Below are 17,823 nucleotides of genomic sequence, written 5' to 3'. Positions count from 1 at the left end.
GGTTTAGATAGGACGCAGGAATGGTGGAATAGTGGGCGACCCCCCATGTCACTTTCAATAAAGCTTGTTCTTATCAATTTTAAAAAGTGGTCTGCCAAAAAAAGTTAACGACAGGAAGTTTGTTCTGTTCAAAACTTAAAGACTTTATAAGAATGGTTATTAGGCGTGAAAAAGATGGAATGATACAGATTAAAATTGGCGAATGACAAATAATGAAACCTTCGAAAACAAAAACATACACACAATCAAGTGAACAGGTTTACAACAATGCAGGAATGCGGTCACCCGCCCTCAATCCTTACCAATGCTGAAAATTGATTGTGTGTAAGTACTTTATTTTTGTTTGAATTCACATTCAGAAAGGAAATCAATTGAATGAAGAAAGAAGATATCGAGGGGTTGATTTGGCTTTCAGGCTAATTGACTAAATGTAAACCACACCCAATCGAAGGAAAAGATGGACAAGTTGGCCAAAGGAAATAAGTGGTCGGGTATTGAAACGCCAGATAGGTTATGTAGATAACAATAGGTGTTAGTTTCTTTGTATGATAAGGGTAGAGAGTAATAGTAAAAAGGTTTGAAATGGAGTACGTCTAAAGCGAAAAGAGCAATAAAAATATTTGTTACTAATGTTTAAAATTGTTTATCAAAATTATTGCACTGTTTGTTGAGGTAAAATGAAATCAAGTTTTATTTTTTAGTGGTAATAGAGAAAAAAGGTCAGGAAACTACTGGGAGAGTCAGATGAAAATCAGATGAGAGGAAAGAAGATATGTTTCTTATTGTGAATAAACGAAGGAGACAAGCAGAACAAATCAAATTTAGGTTTTTTCCCTTCTATGCATATACACATATCTTGAGACAAACCTGGTTCTTTCGGCGTCCATTCGATTTGAAACGTGACATCATCTAACGTGACAACCTTGGCAGGGAAGGTTTCTCCAGATGGTGCTAAAACTTAAAAATCATAGAACATTCAACAAATGGATAGACTTAAAATTAACGTACCCACATAACAAAAACATTGATACATTGAAGAACAGAAAAGACGAAGACCAGTTGACGAAGACGAACACAGACATTGAGTTTGGTTTTCTTTCCGTTATCGTTTTGGTTTCAGATTATTTTCAATGATTTTTCTCTCTTTTTAAAGTTTTGGGAAAGAATCATGCATAATTTTGTTTTAATAGTGAAAGGAAAATGATATTTGGAAAAGTGTGATAACGCCAGTTGTTAGTATTGTCACATGTAACATATAATTAGTGAGGGGAACACTAAAATACCTGTAACATGAGCAGTGATATCTTTAGCATCTGCTCCAACAGCATGAACCATGAATGAGGCAGTTTTTCCAACAGAAGCTGATCTCAAGTTTTCTCCGTATGTGGACACGGAAGACGCATCAGCAATATCCAAAATGAATGGGGATCCTGAACAGGTGGACTGAATATGAGTTAGAAAAACGTTTTGTTGGGATACCTTTGATTTCCATTCTGTTGAGCAACACGTGAATTTTATACTGTCCTGCTCCGTCAGGAATAAACGACACTTGATAGGTTTTCGAGTTTCCTTGTTCTTCTATTGTTAATGGAATCTCTCTTCCGTGACGTAATACAGTAACCTGAAATGTAAAAACATCAAAACACAATATCAGATCAGTAAACTTGTTTTGAAATAGGAAATCTCCCTTTGGGTACAAATCATTAAGAGAAAGAACTGATCGGCAGAGGAATGCATGTTTCTCATTCTTCACCCAATTCGTTTCCGTAATTTCCTCTCATTTCATCAGAAATGCAATACGGTCTCTTGAGTGACAAGATATGATATGATTGAATAAAAGCGACGTATGTAAAGTGAAGTTTGGGAAAGTGTGGATGCAGTTGGAAGATATCGGTATGGTGTCTTTATTTCCAGTCGTTTAATGTTCTCACTCACACTGAGATTCCCGTGTCCAGCTTGTGAAGTGTTGACAGAAAACTTGAGCTCCTGACCTACTAATCCGACATCCAGTCCGTAGACATTTACAAGACCAGAATCAAACACCTGAAAATTTTCAATAATTTCTCAACTTATCCATATGTCTAAACCTGGCAGGCAAATGGACTTCCTCTGATATGTTCACCGTCGTACAAGATACCAATTCTCCATAGTCCTGAAAACAAAACATCTCATGTCATTCAGATTTCATCCTTCTTCTCCCGTATTCAATCTATTTTGTTGAAATGAATAGTTGAAAGGTTCTTCGATCATTATCTCTCTTTCTTTCTTGGACTCCGTTTATTATACGGATTGAGAGAGAGAGAGAAAAAGGAAGGTTAGTTACGTTCATATGGCCCTCTATTGGTACCGGTGTGTCATCAAAGATACGACCCGTCGATTTGGCGACTCTACCACCGCAAGATGTTACAAACAGATAAAGAGGTCCCTCCAGAAGAAAGAATGTATTAATACTCACCAACTTCTTGAGGGGTAAATGTGGCCATGTATGAGTTATTTTGATGGCGTACTGTACATGGATGCACTGTTCCCGTTGGTGAAACTGCTTCCACGTAGACCGAACCAGAGACCGCATCTCCGTGAGCATTAATCTAGAATAAGCCAATTCAGGGAATGGAAAACAACTTTTTTGGCCTACCACAACTTCTACAATTGACCCCACTGAACAAGGCTCAGACAATCCGGAGAAAGAGACAAGTCCCACATCAGGTGACCTTGTGAGTGGCATTTCTCTGTATGCAGACGCTTCCAGAACAGCTGGAATTGGTGGTGGAGGTGGAATATGTGAGCTACTTTGAGCTGGTGTTGGCGGTGGTGGTGGTGTAGGCTGAAAGTAGAAGAATGGGAGGAGTAATGAAGTGGTTGATAAGGAGTACAAATACAACAAACAACATTCGTAATTTGAGACAGAAGCGAGAAAAAGAGGAAAGCACAAAAATAAACAAATCAGTTCTTTACTGATAGCGAGCAGAACAACAATTTTTTTATAGATAAAAACAGATTAAGCTACCTTTCATAGTAGCGTTTTTAAGGTTAAAATAGTAATAAGTCTGTAACAATTAGAATCAAAATTGTACGAATTTTCTATTTTTAACTGAATATAAGTAAAAATACTAATTAGATATCCATAAAAGTCACTCAGATTTTCTTTGAGACAGTCTATTTGTTTTTACATATTTCCGTTTCTGACATTTCAACTCAAATCAAGTTAAACTAACAATATCTTAGTTAACAAAATAATTGCAACAAGAGAACAGTTCAGCGTGTTGTGACAAGACGAGTAGAATAATCGAAAGTAACTAACAGTGTCACGCGCAAGGTTTCCGTTTTTATTACCATCACACCCTTCTACATTCTCTGCCACTGTTCTTCAAACTAACCTGCACAACTTGAACTATCGACGGAGACGTATGATGTTGTTGTTGTTGTTGTAGGTGAGGTTGATGATGTGATTTTGTCTGGAAATGAAACACTTAATTAACGAAACGAAAACATACAGGAAGAATTAAAATCATTGAAATGTTGATTATCTACCAAATGATAGGAAAATGATACGCAACTGCTGAAGATCAAACTGATCTTCTTAAGATAGAGAGTGATTCGAAGAAAAAAGTAGACACATCAACATTCCACTATCCAAACTGTTCCTATCTTCTATTCCTATTTTCATCAAGTCACTTGGCCAGATGCCAACTTTAAAATAAAACAAACTTGATGGATTACACGGATACACCCAGTGTTGATTTGATGGGTGAGAGAAATGGCTAATATATTTCACATTCAAGGTTAAACTGTTCTATCAATGGCGTGTCTTACCTGCGCTAAATGACTGACGTGTTGCGCTTCGAGCTGCTTGATTATATGAAGACGTCTCTGGGCGAAAGACTTATGTGATATGTCCACTTCAGTTTCAGACGAGAATTGAGCAATACCTCCCTGCTCTTTTTGAGTCCCAACCGGAGATACTGTAGTTCGGACTACAGAAGTCGTAGCGGAAGACGATTCAGGATGTCTGTTTTCCGGATGAGCACGAGAAGTGGCTCGAGAAGTGCTCCGAGTCTCTTCTTGTGTGTGCACTTGGAGGGAAATAGGGCTCGCTGGTAGCTCTGAGCCCTGGCAGTAGATTCGAACCTGGAATAATCAACCATTCATTATTTTTGGAAAATAGGCAGTGGTATACAATTCTCATACTATTTTCACGTAATTTCCACAAACAAAGTTTTGAAACCGTTGTCCTAATTAGATCAATCACTTTCCGAGAAGAGTGTGATATCATCGCGTACGGAATTGCAACATCATTCAGAGTGCGATAATCAGTTTATCTGCTAAACGATTCGACCTTTTGACTTGGTTCATAAGGTTGAGTTCACTCAGCAGAAATAGATATCAAATTATTTTGACCATGATATCGAATAAACCATAAAAATCTATCTCATGCTTTGTTCCTAAAATTACTCTTATGTTGAAAGTGATCACCAAATGGTTAACACTACCGCTTTCTTAAAAGAAACATCGCAACATTATCAACTGTTTTTTTTTCATTTTTGATAGACTCAACGCGCGAAAGTTGAGAGAAAAGAAGTAGTTGAGTAGAAAAGAAGGAAACAACACGAATGCCATAGTTGAAGGTCAAGCATACCATTCACCGGAAAACAAGAAGAAGAACACAATCTAGCAAGAGACAAATCAACAACAAAATTAGATTCGAATAGCGGTTAATATACTTACTGTATGATAGAATGTCGATTGAATTTTTTGACGGATACTTTCATATCCATTATTATCAGACATAGCTATCTCAAATATGCTAACTACAAGAAGACGGCGGTAACCGATTCTAAGAAGCGCGTAAAAAGTTGGCTACAAAAAACGATTGGCAATTATCGCCGAAATTCATGCATCCATTTCATGTCCAAGAAAAGGTAATTGCGTATGGCTAGAGGCTAAAACTATCCGGATCACGTGTACACAATAACATTATTGGACTGTGCGGTAGCGCATAATGTTGCGGTAAGCAGACGGAGAATCGAACGCCATGCGTCGGAGGTCAAGGAGAGAAGAGTAGAAGATATGAAAAGGAGTGCGTGTTGAATGCGACAACTGTCAGCGGAAGCGTTTTCAAAAGTGAAATTAATTCGTTTTGGGCTTGTAATAGAGAAAATAACTTACTTCTACAGACAATATAGCGGTAGGCAGTAAACTAACAGGTATTCGTGGCAGCATCAAAGTAAAAAATGGCTGTAGAAAGAAAAAAAAACGATTGAAAGGAACGCTAGAAGCAGAGTGCGAGCGGATTTGTACCGGAACAGGTAATAGTTAACTAGAGATTTGCAGTTGTTTGTTTGTGGTGATGTTTTTTTTTAGTAATTTGAGATAAATGATACAACCCAAATGTAAAGATCGGAAAAAAATGTCTGCTATTCAGCAATACCAAAACAGATTTGAAAATTACTGTCACTACTAAAAAAAATAACCAAAGTAAACTTTTGGTACTATGCTTACTACAACTTTTTTAATATCAGAAAAAAGTCATTGTGAGTCAACTTTTTTTTTTCATTTCTTCCCTTTCCCTTCGGCCTTCGCTATCTTTTGTATGGATCTAATGAGGCCAGCCCTCACAAACATAGTAATAGTGGAAAAGAACAATACGTGGTTTGGTGTTGCATCTGATTTCAAATACTAATACTCAATAGTACCAACATACCTCTACTCGGGTTTTGACTTTCAGACGCATTTTCAAAGTCTAAGATTCGATTATAGTGAATATTTTCCAGTAGAACGAAAAATCAGGAAAAATGATATACGGTGACACGTTTGGAAAATACAGAACGAGAGTGACTGTGGTTTCGTTTCGTTCTTTTTTTCCGGAAAAAAAGTGTCATCAGTTTTATACTGTGTATTTTCTCACATATTGTATTGGGTGCTAGAATGGTTTCAAAATGGAAGAGATAGCGTCGATTGTGTGGAGGTAGCGATAGAAAAGTTGGACAATAAAACGATGAATATTGTCGTTCTTGTGTTCAATTTTTCATTCTGGTTGGAGGAAATAAAGAAAAGAGAAGAGAAGGAGGAAATCGGGAAAACGGAGAATGCTACTGTTATGAAACCCATTTTTACAAGTTTCGTACCTGAAGAAAACCTGGTTCCACAGGAATCAGGGATAAGTTGGCTCCTTGGACAGTGCGACTTTTTCTCAGTTTTATCGCTTCGTTTGAGTATACTTCACCACTAGAACCAGTGACTTGCACATCCAACTCTTCAATTCGCACCTCATTTCCAGAAGTGAACGCTAAATCCAGATTGACCTGAAATGTTAAGAAATTAATTATCCACAATATTTTTCATCAATTGCATACCTGCTGATTAACATAACAATCGGTATACTTGACTTGTTGTTCCAAAGGAATTGAACATAGTGCAGCCACTAGTGCCATCGTACCTAAAAAAATTGTAGTGTGAAGAGGCGTTTTCAATTTGTAAATAGTACTATTCCTCACCCAGATGTTCTCCTTGAGGATCAGCAATGTCATCAGCACCAACAAGAGAGCCGACACCGATGTCAGCTGCAGCGTCGAGTACTGAAAGTACACACTAGGGTTAAACAGCTGGCGAATTTATAAAAACTGACCTATTGCAACGTTCTCAACAAAGTCGTTCAGATTTTCGAATCTCATTTGATCCAGTTCGGGTACAGTACCACCACAAGCTTCCACAAGATGAGCGAGTAGAAAGCCATCACTCCATGAGTGTTCGAGATCTTCCACATTGCAATCCGGAAGTAACTAAAACTTGAAAATTTATATTAAAACAGACTGTAAACTTCATGACTCACCAATGTAACTTTTTTGAGTGTTGCTCTGTATCCAGGGGCTCCTTTTGTAATAAAATACGAGAGATATGTAAGACAAGATAACTCATCAAGATGTGGCGAGGATAAATGATCAGATGAGATGATTCCAGGAACTTCTAGATATCTTTCTGCTAACAGGAGAGCCCTGTGACAGTTCTCCCTAGCCGCCGATGGGTCCAAATTTCTCCATTCCGGGCATAAACCTGGTTGGCAGTATTCCAACAGCGCACTGAGAGCAATACCATCATTCCAATTCGTTCGGAAGTTTGTGAGCTTCAATTCTGGGAGAGCACTTTGTATCCACGCCATCACCAACTTCTTTGGTGGAATTTTTGTTTTACAGGCGATTTGGTACCGTTGAACAAGACACCAAATGAGGCCTAGTATCAGTTTCTCATTTCCATCCACTATATCATGACTTCCAATATTTACTGTTTTTACACCATCTTCCCGTAGCGCATCCAGTGCCATTTGTACATTCATTAACTTTTGTATTTCCGTCGGCTCTTGATCGTATACTTTTCCATAATACCTCCTGCCCTGCAGAATTTCTACAAGTCTGATTAAATTCACCCCATCGGATAGATCTTGTGTCAAATCTTGTATCGCATTTCCTTGCAGCTGAAATAAATTGAAATCACGATCTATTTATTCATCTATTTGCATGTTGCAAAAGAAAAAGAAACGTCAACATGTATTACTAATAATTTGTCTAACCGATTATGTATTGTGACTGTTGAGGAACAAGAGATCCGGTCAGCGGAATAAAATTTCATTCAAACAAGTCGTGTTATCACTGAACATCACAGATGTCTCCCATTGGGTTGGCCCCTGAACTAAGGTGTGCGCGGCGGCGGCGAAATTTTCTTGGACGTGTACAAATACGGGTGACAGTTACCTGGGAAAGAGAAATGAACGGAAACTCTCTTTCCAAGTGGATTGGCAAATATGGGTAAACACTTTGGCAGGTATGGTACACAACCTTACTTGAATTTGTATAGTCAGACGGGGATAAGCGAGAATTATCTTTTCAATTGTACTCAATTGACTACCTTTTCAAGTATTTATTCTGCCAGATGTTACAAACATTTTTAGTGGTTTTTTTATGTCATAGAAAATGAGTGAAAAAGAAACACAGCATTTACCTGTTCATTGATCCAATTTGTAAAAGTATGAAGTTGAATATCAATCCATTTCTGACGAGCTTCTTCCCCTTGCTTGCCCATCGCTGGTCAACACCCGAGAAAGATGTCTCTTTCAAAACTTAGATGGAATTGCTGGAAATGGAACAATGAGAATATGAGAGTGGGTGCCTGCTGAGAACACATGAATGCCCCCTGACTGGACATTCATGGGTACAAAAGAAAGGCAATAAAAGTTGAGGACTTTGTCACGGATTAGATGATTTGAATAATAATGAGTAGGATGTTGACGACATGGAACGGATACATAATGGTGTTTGTGTGGAGAAAATGCAATATTTATTACAAAAGAGACTGTAAAAAAGTTAAGATTGTTTATGAAAAAGTATTAACATTTTTCGCAGTGGTGAAATGAGTGTGAAAAACGTGCGTTTCAAGTATGTTATTAGAAAAAGTTACACTTGGTTAACACGATAATGGTAACACGAGATTTTAGAATCTCAAAATCATGTGTGCATAGCGGTAGAAACTAATTTATAACTTTTTAGAGCAATTCGTAAAATAGGGAAGTGTAACATCGGATGACTTGCACTTTTGTTGCTTGCAAAAAATTGAGTACAAAAGGATTTTTTGTGTTCACTAACTTTTTTGAGAGTCTCCGTGGACAAGAGTTCTAAAGAGCTGCGAAAACATGAACGGCACAGGTTAACAAAAAAACACAAGAAAAATGTGAAGAAAAATATAGCAACTATATTTGTGTGCCTCTAGATAAAGTATTTAGGAGAGAGAGACAAGTAAATAAAAAGTCGGTACCGAAGTGAACGAGAGAGAGTTGAGAGAGACGGCGCGAGTCCAAGATCGGGATTAGAGAAACGGACGGTCGGAGTCTCGAAATGGCTGAGAAGCTCAGAAGCGGCGAGACGCAGATAATCAAAGCGATGGGGAGATAGGCAAATACGTCGAACGGCCGAGCCCATAGGCCTGCGGTAAAACGAGGGGAGGAAACGAGAAAAGACTGTTCGTCTACTGTGATCAGGCTCACGAAACGAGCTCAAACATGCGCGGCGCCGAGCATCCACAATGGGTCCAGCTTGATGTGTTTGTATGTGTGTGTGTTCATGCTGGTGGGATTGGATGAATTTGCTTTTGTGTTGACATTCTCTCGGAATGTTGCTTTTTTTTTTATTTATGAATATTGGCGCCTCTTGTTCGTAACAGATGCGAATAGTGGTGTTGGCTTCCCCGTAAAAGTGTCAAATCTGACGCGGCTCATGGTGTGGCTACTCGTGTGCATGGCAAGCTTTCTTATTTTCTATTATTTTTTCAAGTGTCAACTTGACGCATGAGCTTCCTTACGGCCACCTATCCGGATATTAATACGCGATCAAGTGATCAGAACACACTGATTTATCAGCTGATAGGGACTGCACATTTTTCTTGAAACTTCTGAAAATATGTACTACTGTCAGGATTTCCATCACTTCAGTTTATTGTAAATCATTTACATATTTCAACCAATTGTATCAAAATATGGTCACACAAACAACAGGTACCTATTAACAGTGCGTGATTTGAAATGGACTTGGTTATTAAATTCACAAGAAAGAGACGAGTGTTAATATGCAAGATGGAGATTACAGCCAAGAGATAGTTAGAGACAAATTGAATACTGTGGAGACAAAATCGGCATGGTTTCAAATGGGATGAGAGAAAAAACGGGGGAATGCAATGACTGGTGGTTTTACAAAGATAGAAAAGATCGGAAACGGGGCAAAGTAGAACACAAGTTTTGAAACCGAGAAAAAGAAAACTATCATGGAAAACAGAAAAAAGAAAAATCGAGTTTAAGGAATCCGATGAACATTTAATACTCTAAAAATGCTAATTATGGAGGCTGGTGGTAGATGAAATAGCTATGATACAGATTATGTCTCTCTAAACCAAAAAGTTACACAAATTTTGTTATGAAAGGGGAAAAATGGATAGTCACTCATCATAAGGTCATCAGTAAGGAGTGAAAGTTCTAACAATTGAAACGTTAGCTGTGAAAAGATGTATAAGAAAGAAAGAATTGAAGATTAAATTTCTGAGAAAGAATAAATACTGCAAAGAAATACACAACGTAGATAAAAAAGCAAGGATAATGGGAAATGCAACATTAAAACCGAAATTCATATTCTAAAAAATAGGAAAGATTCCTTTGTGTAGTCATAACTCGAAACAAATGGTTAAGTGAAATCATAGAACTCCTTTGAGGGTATAAATAATAGAAATGTCTTTAAGACACTATTCAAAAAATTGAAAATATCGTATCTGTCTATTCAGACTCTTCGGGAAAATCAGGCAAGTCCACCACTACCTCCTCTTCCACTACATTCTTTTCCTTCTTCGCATTTTTTGGATCTTCCGGCACTGGTTCATTTTTCGATCCATTCATATCAACTCTGCCGCAACTAGATGATACTGGCAGACCTAGAATCATAACCGTGGACAAATATTTTCAACTATTTTATCAAAGAATTTTATAAAAACTTTTTCAAATAACTAGGTTGAAATATGAAATGACTCACTTGGCTTATAAAACGAGTCGCCTCTACGGTGTTCAGTTCGAGATTCGGAAGTTGAAGGAGCTTGACTAGCCATCTCCATTTCTTTCCTCTTCTTCTCAGCTTCCTTTTCAACTTTCTTTCTGAACATTAATGCCACTTCTTCTTCTTTTCTTGGTTTTGGAAGCGGAGGTATATACTTATCGTTAAATGTTTTTGACGCTTCCATCCAATTTCTTGTTTCCTCTTCTTCCTTTGCCTTCTGAGCTGCCTTTCTAGCATTTTTTAATTCTTTTGCTTCAATCCTCTGTTGTCGTTTCCTTTCTTTTTCCTCCGCCATTTCTTTCTCCATTTGTTTTGCCTTCTCCTTATATTCTTGTGCTTCTTTTTCTCTTTGAGCACGCTCTTCTGCCAACTTCGCAGCCTTTTCTGCTTTTCTCTTCTCATTTTCAGCTTCTTTTTCTAATCTACGTTTCTCTTCTTCCGCTTTTTTCTTCTCCTTCAACAGCTTGGCCTGGCGTTCCTTCTCCGCTTTTCTCTGTTGAGCAAGACGTTTTTCTGCTTCTTGTTTAGCCTTTTTCTCAACAGCAATTTCTTCACGTGTCTTCATAGCCGCTGTGTTCTGTTCGGCAGAAACTGAAAAACTGTCAGCTGAAGCTAGAACATTTCCTTTTTGAGCGTGGATATTGTTGACGTTCCCAGTAGAAGTTGAGGCGACTTTCTGCTGTTTTGTATGAGATTTCCGAGCGACTGCTATCTGTTTATGGAAACTGTTTTTTGCAGCATTCGGTTGAGAGTCACGTGTGCTGTTGACACTGTGTTCAGAAGTTAGAAGGTCATCTATTTCTATTTCCATATAAACAACCTCAGCCGTATTATCGCGTTCAGCTCTGGGACCAAGAGCATCAAGCTCAACAATGGTTGCGATATTCTCTTGACTTGAAGCTGTGCCATTCTCGACAGTGGTGTTGTTACTCATTTCAGAAGTTAGAACATCTAATAGTTCTATTTCCATTTGAACAACTTTAGCTGGTTTATCAACGTTTGACTGAACAACGGCTGGCTGAGCAACATCAGACTGGACAACGACAGGCTCAGGAATTTTAGGCTGCACGACATCAGACTGAGCAGCACCTTCCTGAGCAACATCTGGCTGAACAACGTCAGTCCGAGAAATTGTAGGCTGGGCAACACCAGACTGTCCAACATCTTCTTGGGCAACATCAGGCTGGGCAACATTTGACTTCGTGACATTACTCTGAGCAACATCAGCCTGAACAACTGCAGGTTGAGTATCTTCTGACTGAGTTACAACACGCACAACACTTGCATGGGAACCAGAGATGGGAACCGGCTGAACATTGATAGTGACATCTTGCTGAACTGGAACTTCCTGTTGAACAGTTTTGTTTTCTCCCATTTTGAGCTTCAGCTCTTCCACTTCTTCTTCGAGTTTATTTACTTTCTCAAACATCAAGTGACTTTGTTGCTGTGCATCTCTGGCCAGTTTTTCTTCGCTTTCCACAATTGCATTAACACTAAAAATTACACTATTTTGATGATAGTTGTCTTATTTTCTTACGTTTGCTGAATGGCAAGTTCAGGATCACCAAAGACTTGAAAACAATACTTTCCATCCACTGACTTGGCGCAATATTCGTTTTCGTTGACGAGCGCATAAGTGAAGGTACCACGAGCCGTTTGAACTTCTGCTCTGAAAATTGCAATAATTTTAAAAGTTTTGCAGAAACTAAAAAATAAAAATTGGAATTTTAATACTGATGTTGTACAATTAATAAATACACTAAGAGGGATTTCTCAAAATAAAGAATATTCCGTTGCAATGTTGAAGTCAAGTGTGTTACCTTGGTGCACGCGGTGAAGATCCTTCGTCAAATGCGCTATCAGTGCGAGTGGCCTAAACACAAAAACTTAGTAATGTGTCTAGCTTAATGAACATACGTTGGTTTCAACTGAGGGACTATTCCGGTATTGCGGAGCTGGGACAGTCGTCTGCGGCGGTGGCACAATCATTTGTTGACCTTGTTGGACTGAATTGTTTTCTTGAAATGACTGATTCTGTGAGTATTGCTGGCTATGTTGGAAAAATTGGCCGTGTGGAAACTGCTGAAAATATTTTGTGCTCTAAGCGTGTTCTAACTTTCTTCAAGCGTACCATCTGCTGCATGAGTTGTGGTGGTAGCATGGTCACGTTTTGGTATGGTCGTCTTCTCTGATTGTATTCTGGCAACTCCCTATAGTCAAACTTCCCGATTGACGAGAAGTGGTCTCCATTCTGCTGACCCGTGTTATTTTGTTGTGAGTTCTCCTCATATTGATTCTGCTGGAAAGTCCGCTTTTTAAACTCTTAATTTTCTAATTTTTCTTTTGAATTTACCTCCTGATAATTTTGCATTTCAGACTGTTGTGATGGTGGTGGATGTGGCGGTGGATTTTGGACATTCTAAAAACCAGCGATTGTTCTAGTTCAACTCAAGCACTACTCACATTGTTCATATTTGCATTGCCGTTGTATATGGCGTATGACATTATCGGCATGTTAAAATTCGGAGGCGGAATCTAAAAATTACTTAATATCAATTCGAAATTTCGGTTTATTTGAATGTCAAACTTACGGTGCTATGCAAGTAGTCCATTTTCATCATTTGTGCAGGATGAGGGATGATGCTCATTTGGATAGGTGCTACATGATATGGCATTCCCTGCTGTAATATATATTCAGAGTGTATATTCTTTAGTGTTTCATGTCCAAAGTTTTCAAAAGATCGATGGACATTGTTTTGAGAGACATTAACAATTCTGGTACTGACACTAGTTTTTGAAGATAAGGATAGTCGTTTGGTATAGTTCGGTACGCAATCAAAGAAGACACATGTGAAGACATATGCTTATCTCCTTTGGACTATGTACAGCCAGGTTTAATCTAGCCAAATTTTTCCTTATTTAATTAAATAAGTTCTACTCACATTTGGAGGCGCATAACCTGGTGCATAGCCAAATGGAACCCTGTACACTTGGAAGCCTGGTGGCGCAGACGGTGGACCTTGCGGATATTGGTCTGTTCCGAGCAATGGTCCTTGCGATGATTGATTTGCTCCAGATGAGGGTCCTTGCTGATATTGTCCATTTCCAGATGATGGCCCTTGCTGATATAGTCCATTTCCAGATGATGCTCCTTGCTGATATTGTCCATTTCCAGAAGATGCTCCTTGCTGATATTGTCCATTTCCAGATGATGCTCCTTGCTGATATTGGCCTGTTCCAGATGATGGTTTTCCTCTGGATTGTTCATCATGTTGGGGTGGTGGATTGAAATAATATGGCTGTGATGATGGCGGTGGTTGTTGTTGTTGATAGTTTTGTTGGGGTGGTTGTGCGTGAGATTGATTTCCATGATGGTGCTGATCATGGTATGATCTTCCATTATAGGGACGATATCCCTTATTTTTCCCGTAGTTTTGAGTATTCATTAGCAAGCTGAAAATTGATATATTCATATGAATCGGTTATTATAATAAATTAATCAGTTATAAGGATGTGTACAACAATCGCAATTAAACTGCCGTTGTGTCAAAAGAAGTGATGAAACGTGTATAACAAACTCTCATCTCTAAAGGAAAAGAACGGTGGCGCAATATTTCTATTTTTTGAATATATTGATTAGCAAACAAAGAGAAAAAAAGGAGAGAAGCGAGGAACACGCATCTGTTGGCAAGTCACAACAATGCGTACGGGTAGTGTTAAGAAAACGATACAAGAGGGAGAGAGCCAGAGATGAAAATACAAAAGGTCGTCGTCTACCATCACCCCAGTCAGTAACAGTCCGCCCCCATTTATTGCTTGCTGCGAGTGGTCCGAAAAAGGGAGTTGTGCTTGGAAATATACACTTGCTCACGTTGCCTTTTTATAATATGGCTCGGAAGGAAGATGAAATGAGGAAAGAGAAACGGCCCTTTCAAAACAGACGTTATGCGGTTTCTTGGCATTTGCATATTTGAATTGAGACGGAGCCTTACTTTGTTTAATCAAAAGAGAATTTTGGAAAAGACAAAAAGTGAATGAAGAGTTGAAGGATGAAGTACACTTGGAAACATTTGTGTTTTTCTCATCATAATAGGATACAATAAGATGAACGAAGGAATACTATGATAACATTTTATTGTAACGATGTGTAACATTGCTCACAACAAAACTACCTACCGTTTTGATTAGTCACTATGAGTCAACATAAAGATTTTAAAATGCAAAGAAAGCTAATTCAAAAGTTTTCGAAACAAAGAAGTTGCAAAAAACAATAAAGGTTTCTCTGGATAGATAAAGTCATCTGATGAAGAGATGTGTCAACATTGGAAAATGAAAACCTAAAACACACGCTCTTGAATCCAGCTATGTTTATAGCACAGAAAAATCAATTCGTATCAACTCACATCTAGCATACATATCAGAGGAAAAAAGAGAATTTTTTTTTTCACTATCACTAAACGCGAATATAACTACAATTTAGTTTCAATCTTATTCCAGACGATTAATGAGCGTTTGAAAATCAGAATATTCAGAAAACGGACAAGTTTAAAAATACCAGGCTATTGGGATATTAGGAAGTTTCTAAGTGACCTGGGCGAGAACTAATTGAATTCAGAGATGCCATTTATTCAAAGGTTTCATATTAGCATCGCTGCATAAAAGCACAAATAAAATTTTTCAAAAAAAATGTTCAAATCGTGAGGAGCTATTTTTTTTAAACAACTTTGTTGCCCTTCTGTCTGTAACATTCATCATACTTTAGACTAAGACTTGAAACTTTCTTTTTAAAAATGTATGATTTAATAGGAAAGTGTATCCTAGTAGGTACCGACTTTCCGATTCTAATTCTCGAATGCATGTGTGTCTTAATGGGAGGTGCTTATTCCAAATGGCTCCCGCGTTCAAAAATACGACTCTTTGCCATCTTTTTCGCGTGATTTCTGCATTCTACAGACCCGACGACCCCCCTTTCTCCCCCTGAATAGCACGGTGCTGTCCCGTGGCAACGCACTTTTTCACTTGCGTCTCCAATAGTACAACACTCTTTTTTTTCATGCAGTGCTTCTTCTGTTCCCTTTCTTCGGGGACACATTCGACGGCGAAAACGACTGAGAGAGTCGCAACCACACCAACGGATGGCCCTCTTCGTCCTCTTCTCTCCTCTTTTCTTCTCGACTAGTGATGATGAAGAGAGGAGGTAAAAGAATGGAAAGATGGAGAGAGAGAGCATCAAAGATGTAGATTAAAAAAGAGTAAAAAGGCAATCAGAAATACGCAAGAATATTTGCATAATTAGGTATTTGACAAAAAAGGAGGAAAAATGAAAAGAGAGGACCTCCGTGGCAGAAAAAATCAAAAGGACATTAAAAGGGCGTCACGAGGTTTATGATTTTTCTATTACATGAAATCGAGAAATGGAGAACGAACACTATGAAGCAAAGAAAACTATTGTAAAAACTTCTGCCAATGGATATTTTCCCTCCGTTTCAACATTTCTATTCAAGTCAAAAAGATTCATGTCACAGTTTTTTTTTCTAAAATTCTCAACGTCGCCTCTATCCGAATAAAAAAGTATATCATCTACCAACGAAATAATATAAAATATACCGATACTTCTTTTGAGGCTTGCCACCCAAAAATAAAAGATAATGAAAACAAGGAAACCAAAAAATAAACCAATTTGAATGATATTTTTTGATCATTTATAAAAATTATTGACAATTTTTTTGAACAAAGAAAGAACGAGTAGTAGCAACAAAAAATATGAGATGTTTTAATACTAAACAATTGATTGTTAGAGGGATTGATTTCAACGAGAGACAAAAGAAGGAAAGAAAGATTTTGATCAGAACCGAATGAGCAGGAAGAATATTGATATTTCGAGCAAGTTCAACAGTTAAAAAGAGTAAAACAGATTGAGAATCCATTTTGTGAGAAAATTGATAACTTAAAAACGATGCGATCAGCAGAAAAAGAAGATTTATTGTTGGCCGTTCTCCACTGGAGTGTATCCGAGTTGTCTGCATAACTCCATCTTCGACTGTAATACAAAGTTTGCTTGCTCCTCTTCATCCATCTCATCGACAGTCGGCATCTCGAATTCTGGAGTCTCCGGAACATTGAAATCGCCTCTCCACTGCTCCTCTAGTTGTCCAGTCTTGAAGAGGTAGTCGCATGACCAAATGAACTGCTTCTCCACATTTTCGAAATCCGAATCACATTGAATTTGAGATAGGAAAGAGAGCTCTCCAGATACTTGTCCGATTTTGGTAAAGATGGCTTCATGGTTTGCATCTATGAGTTTGTAGAGTGATCGGAGAACATAAATCTTGTCATTTTTGTCCTCGGTCTGGAAAAACATGGTTTTTAGTTGGTATGTAAGGTACAGTCGTTGTGATAATTGATTGAGGAGCATGCGAATTTACTTCTGAAACTCATTGAAGTAAACTACTTGCTTGAATTCTTTTAAAAGTTCTGTTTTCATGGAATTTTCATTGTTGATTCTATTCACCAATAAAACGCGTAGTTTAGACAGAATCAAGGCTTCAGATAATTGATGCTGGCCAGAATCTAAGTTAACGTGCAACGTCATCATAAAGCGAAACTCTATTGCCATTTTGGGCAGCATTTTCTTCAGCAGACTTCTAATTTTGTTACTTTTGTCATGAATTCCTATCTTCGAATTCAGCTCCTTGCTCTGGGATCATAGATTCGTGTTTTCTATTTCTTTCGGACTAGCGTACAGTCCTTATGTTTCTTTCCTAGTGAAAATCCGAGCGACAAGTTTAAATGCATAAAAATCGTCGCGAAAGCTATGAATCAAAATTTCAATGTCATCACTATCACGTGTGCAAGTTGAATCCAGTCCTTGTCTTGCTTATTTCTGAAATTTTAACCAGCAATACTCACCTCTGGCAGATCGCGAAGACGTTTCTTAAGGAACACTCGTGCGCATATCGATTCCGCTGCAGAATATACATTTTTAGGATTATTTCTTAGTTCATAACAAAACTCACTTCGTGGATCACCTCCACTGTTTTGTTGTTCACATCGGAGTTGAAGAGTTCCCATTAGAAGATGAAGACAAGCCTTGATTTGTCCTGAAATACGAAATTCAGGCCATTTTTCCTGCGACAGCTCAATTCCATCACAAAAAAGAGATTTTTCTTTTAAAATTAAATTATAAATTTAACTTACTAAGACTCATCAATGGTGTATTCTGTTCGAGAGCGTCCTCATCCAT

The 17,823-nt window shown here is 38.1% G+C and overlaps 1 protein-coding gene across 1 annotated transcript; it reads right to left on the bottom strand.

The window, feature by feature from the left end:
- Positions 1 to 16,560: 16,560 nt before the first annotated feature.
- On the bottom strand, positions 16,561 to 17,823 carry GCK72_023288 (uncharacterized protein; the record flags this gene model as incomplete). Its single annotated transcript, XM_003106721.2, has 4 exons — positions 16,561 to 16,929; positions 17,490 to 17,545; positions 17,597 to 17,680; positions 17,778 to 17,823. 4 exons carry the CDS (start codon positions 17,821 to 17,823, stop codon positions 16,561 to 16,563), a joined length of 555 nt encoding a protein of 184 aa, XP_003106769.2.

Source organism: Caenorhabditis remanei, chromosome X, assembly GCF_010183535.1.
Source record: "Caenorhabditis remanei strain PX506 chromosome X, whole genome shotgun sequence".
Taxonomy (NCBI): Eukaryota; Metazoa; Nematoda; class Chromadorea; order Rhabditida; family Rhabditidae; genus Caenorhabditis; species Caenorhabditis remanei.
Note: the sequence above shows the minus strand (reverse complement) of the source record. Positions and strands in the feature narration are given on the sequence as shown.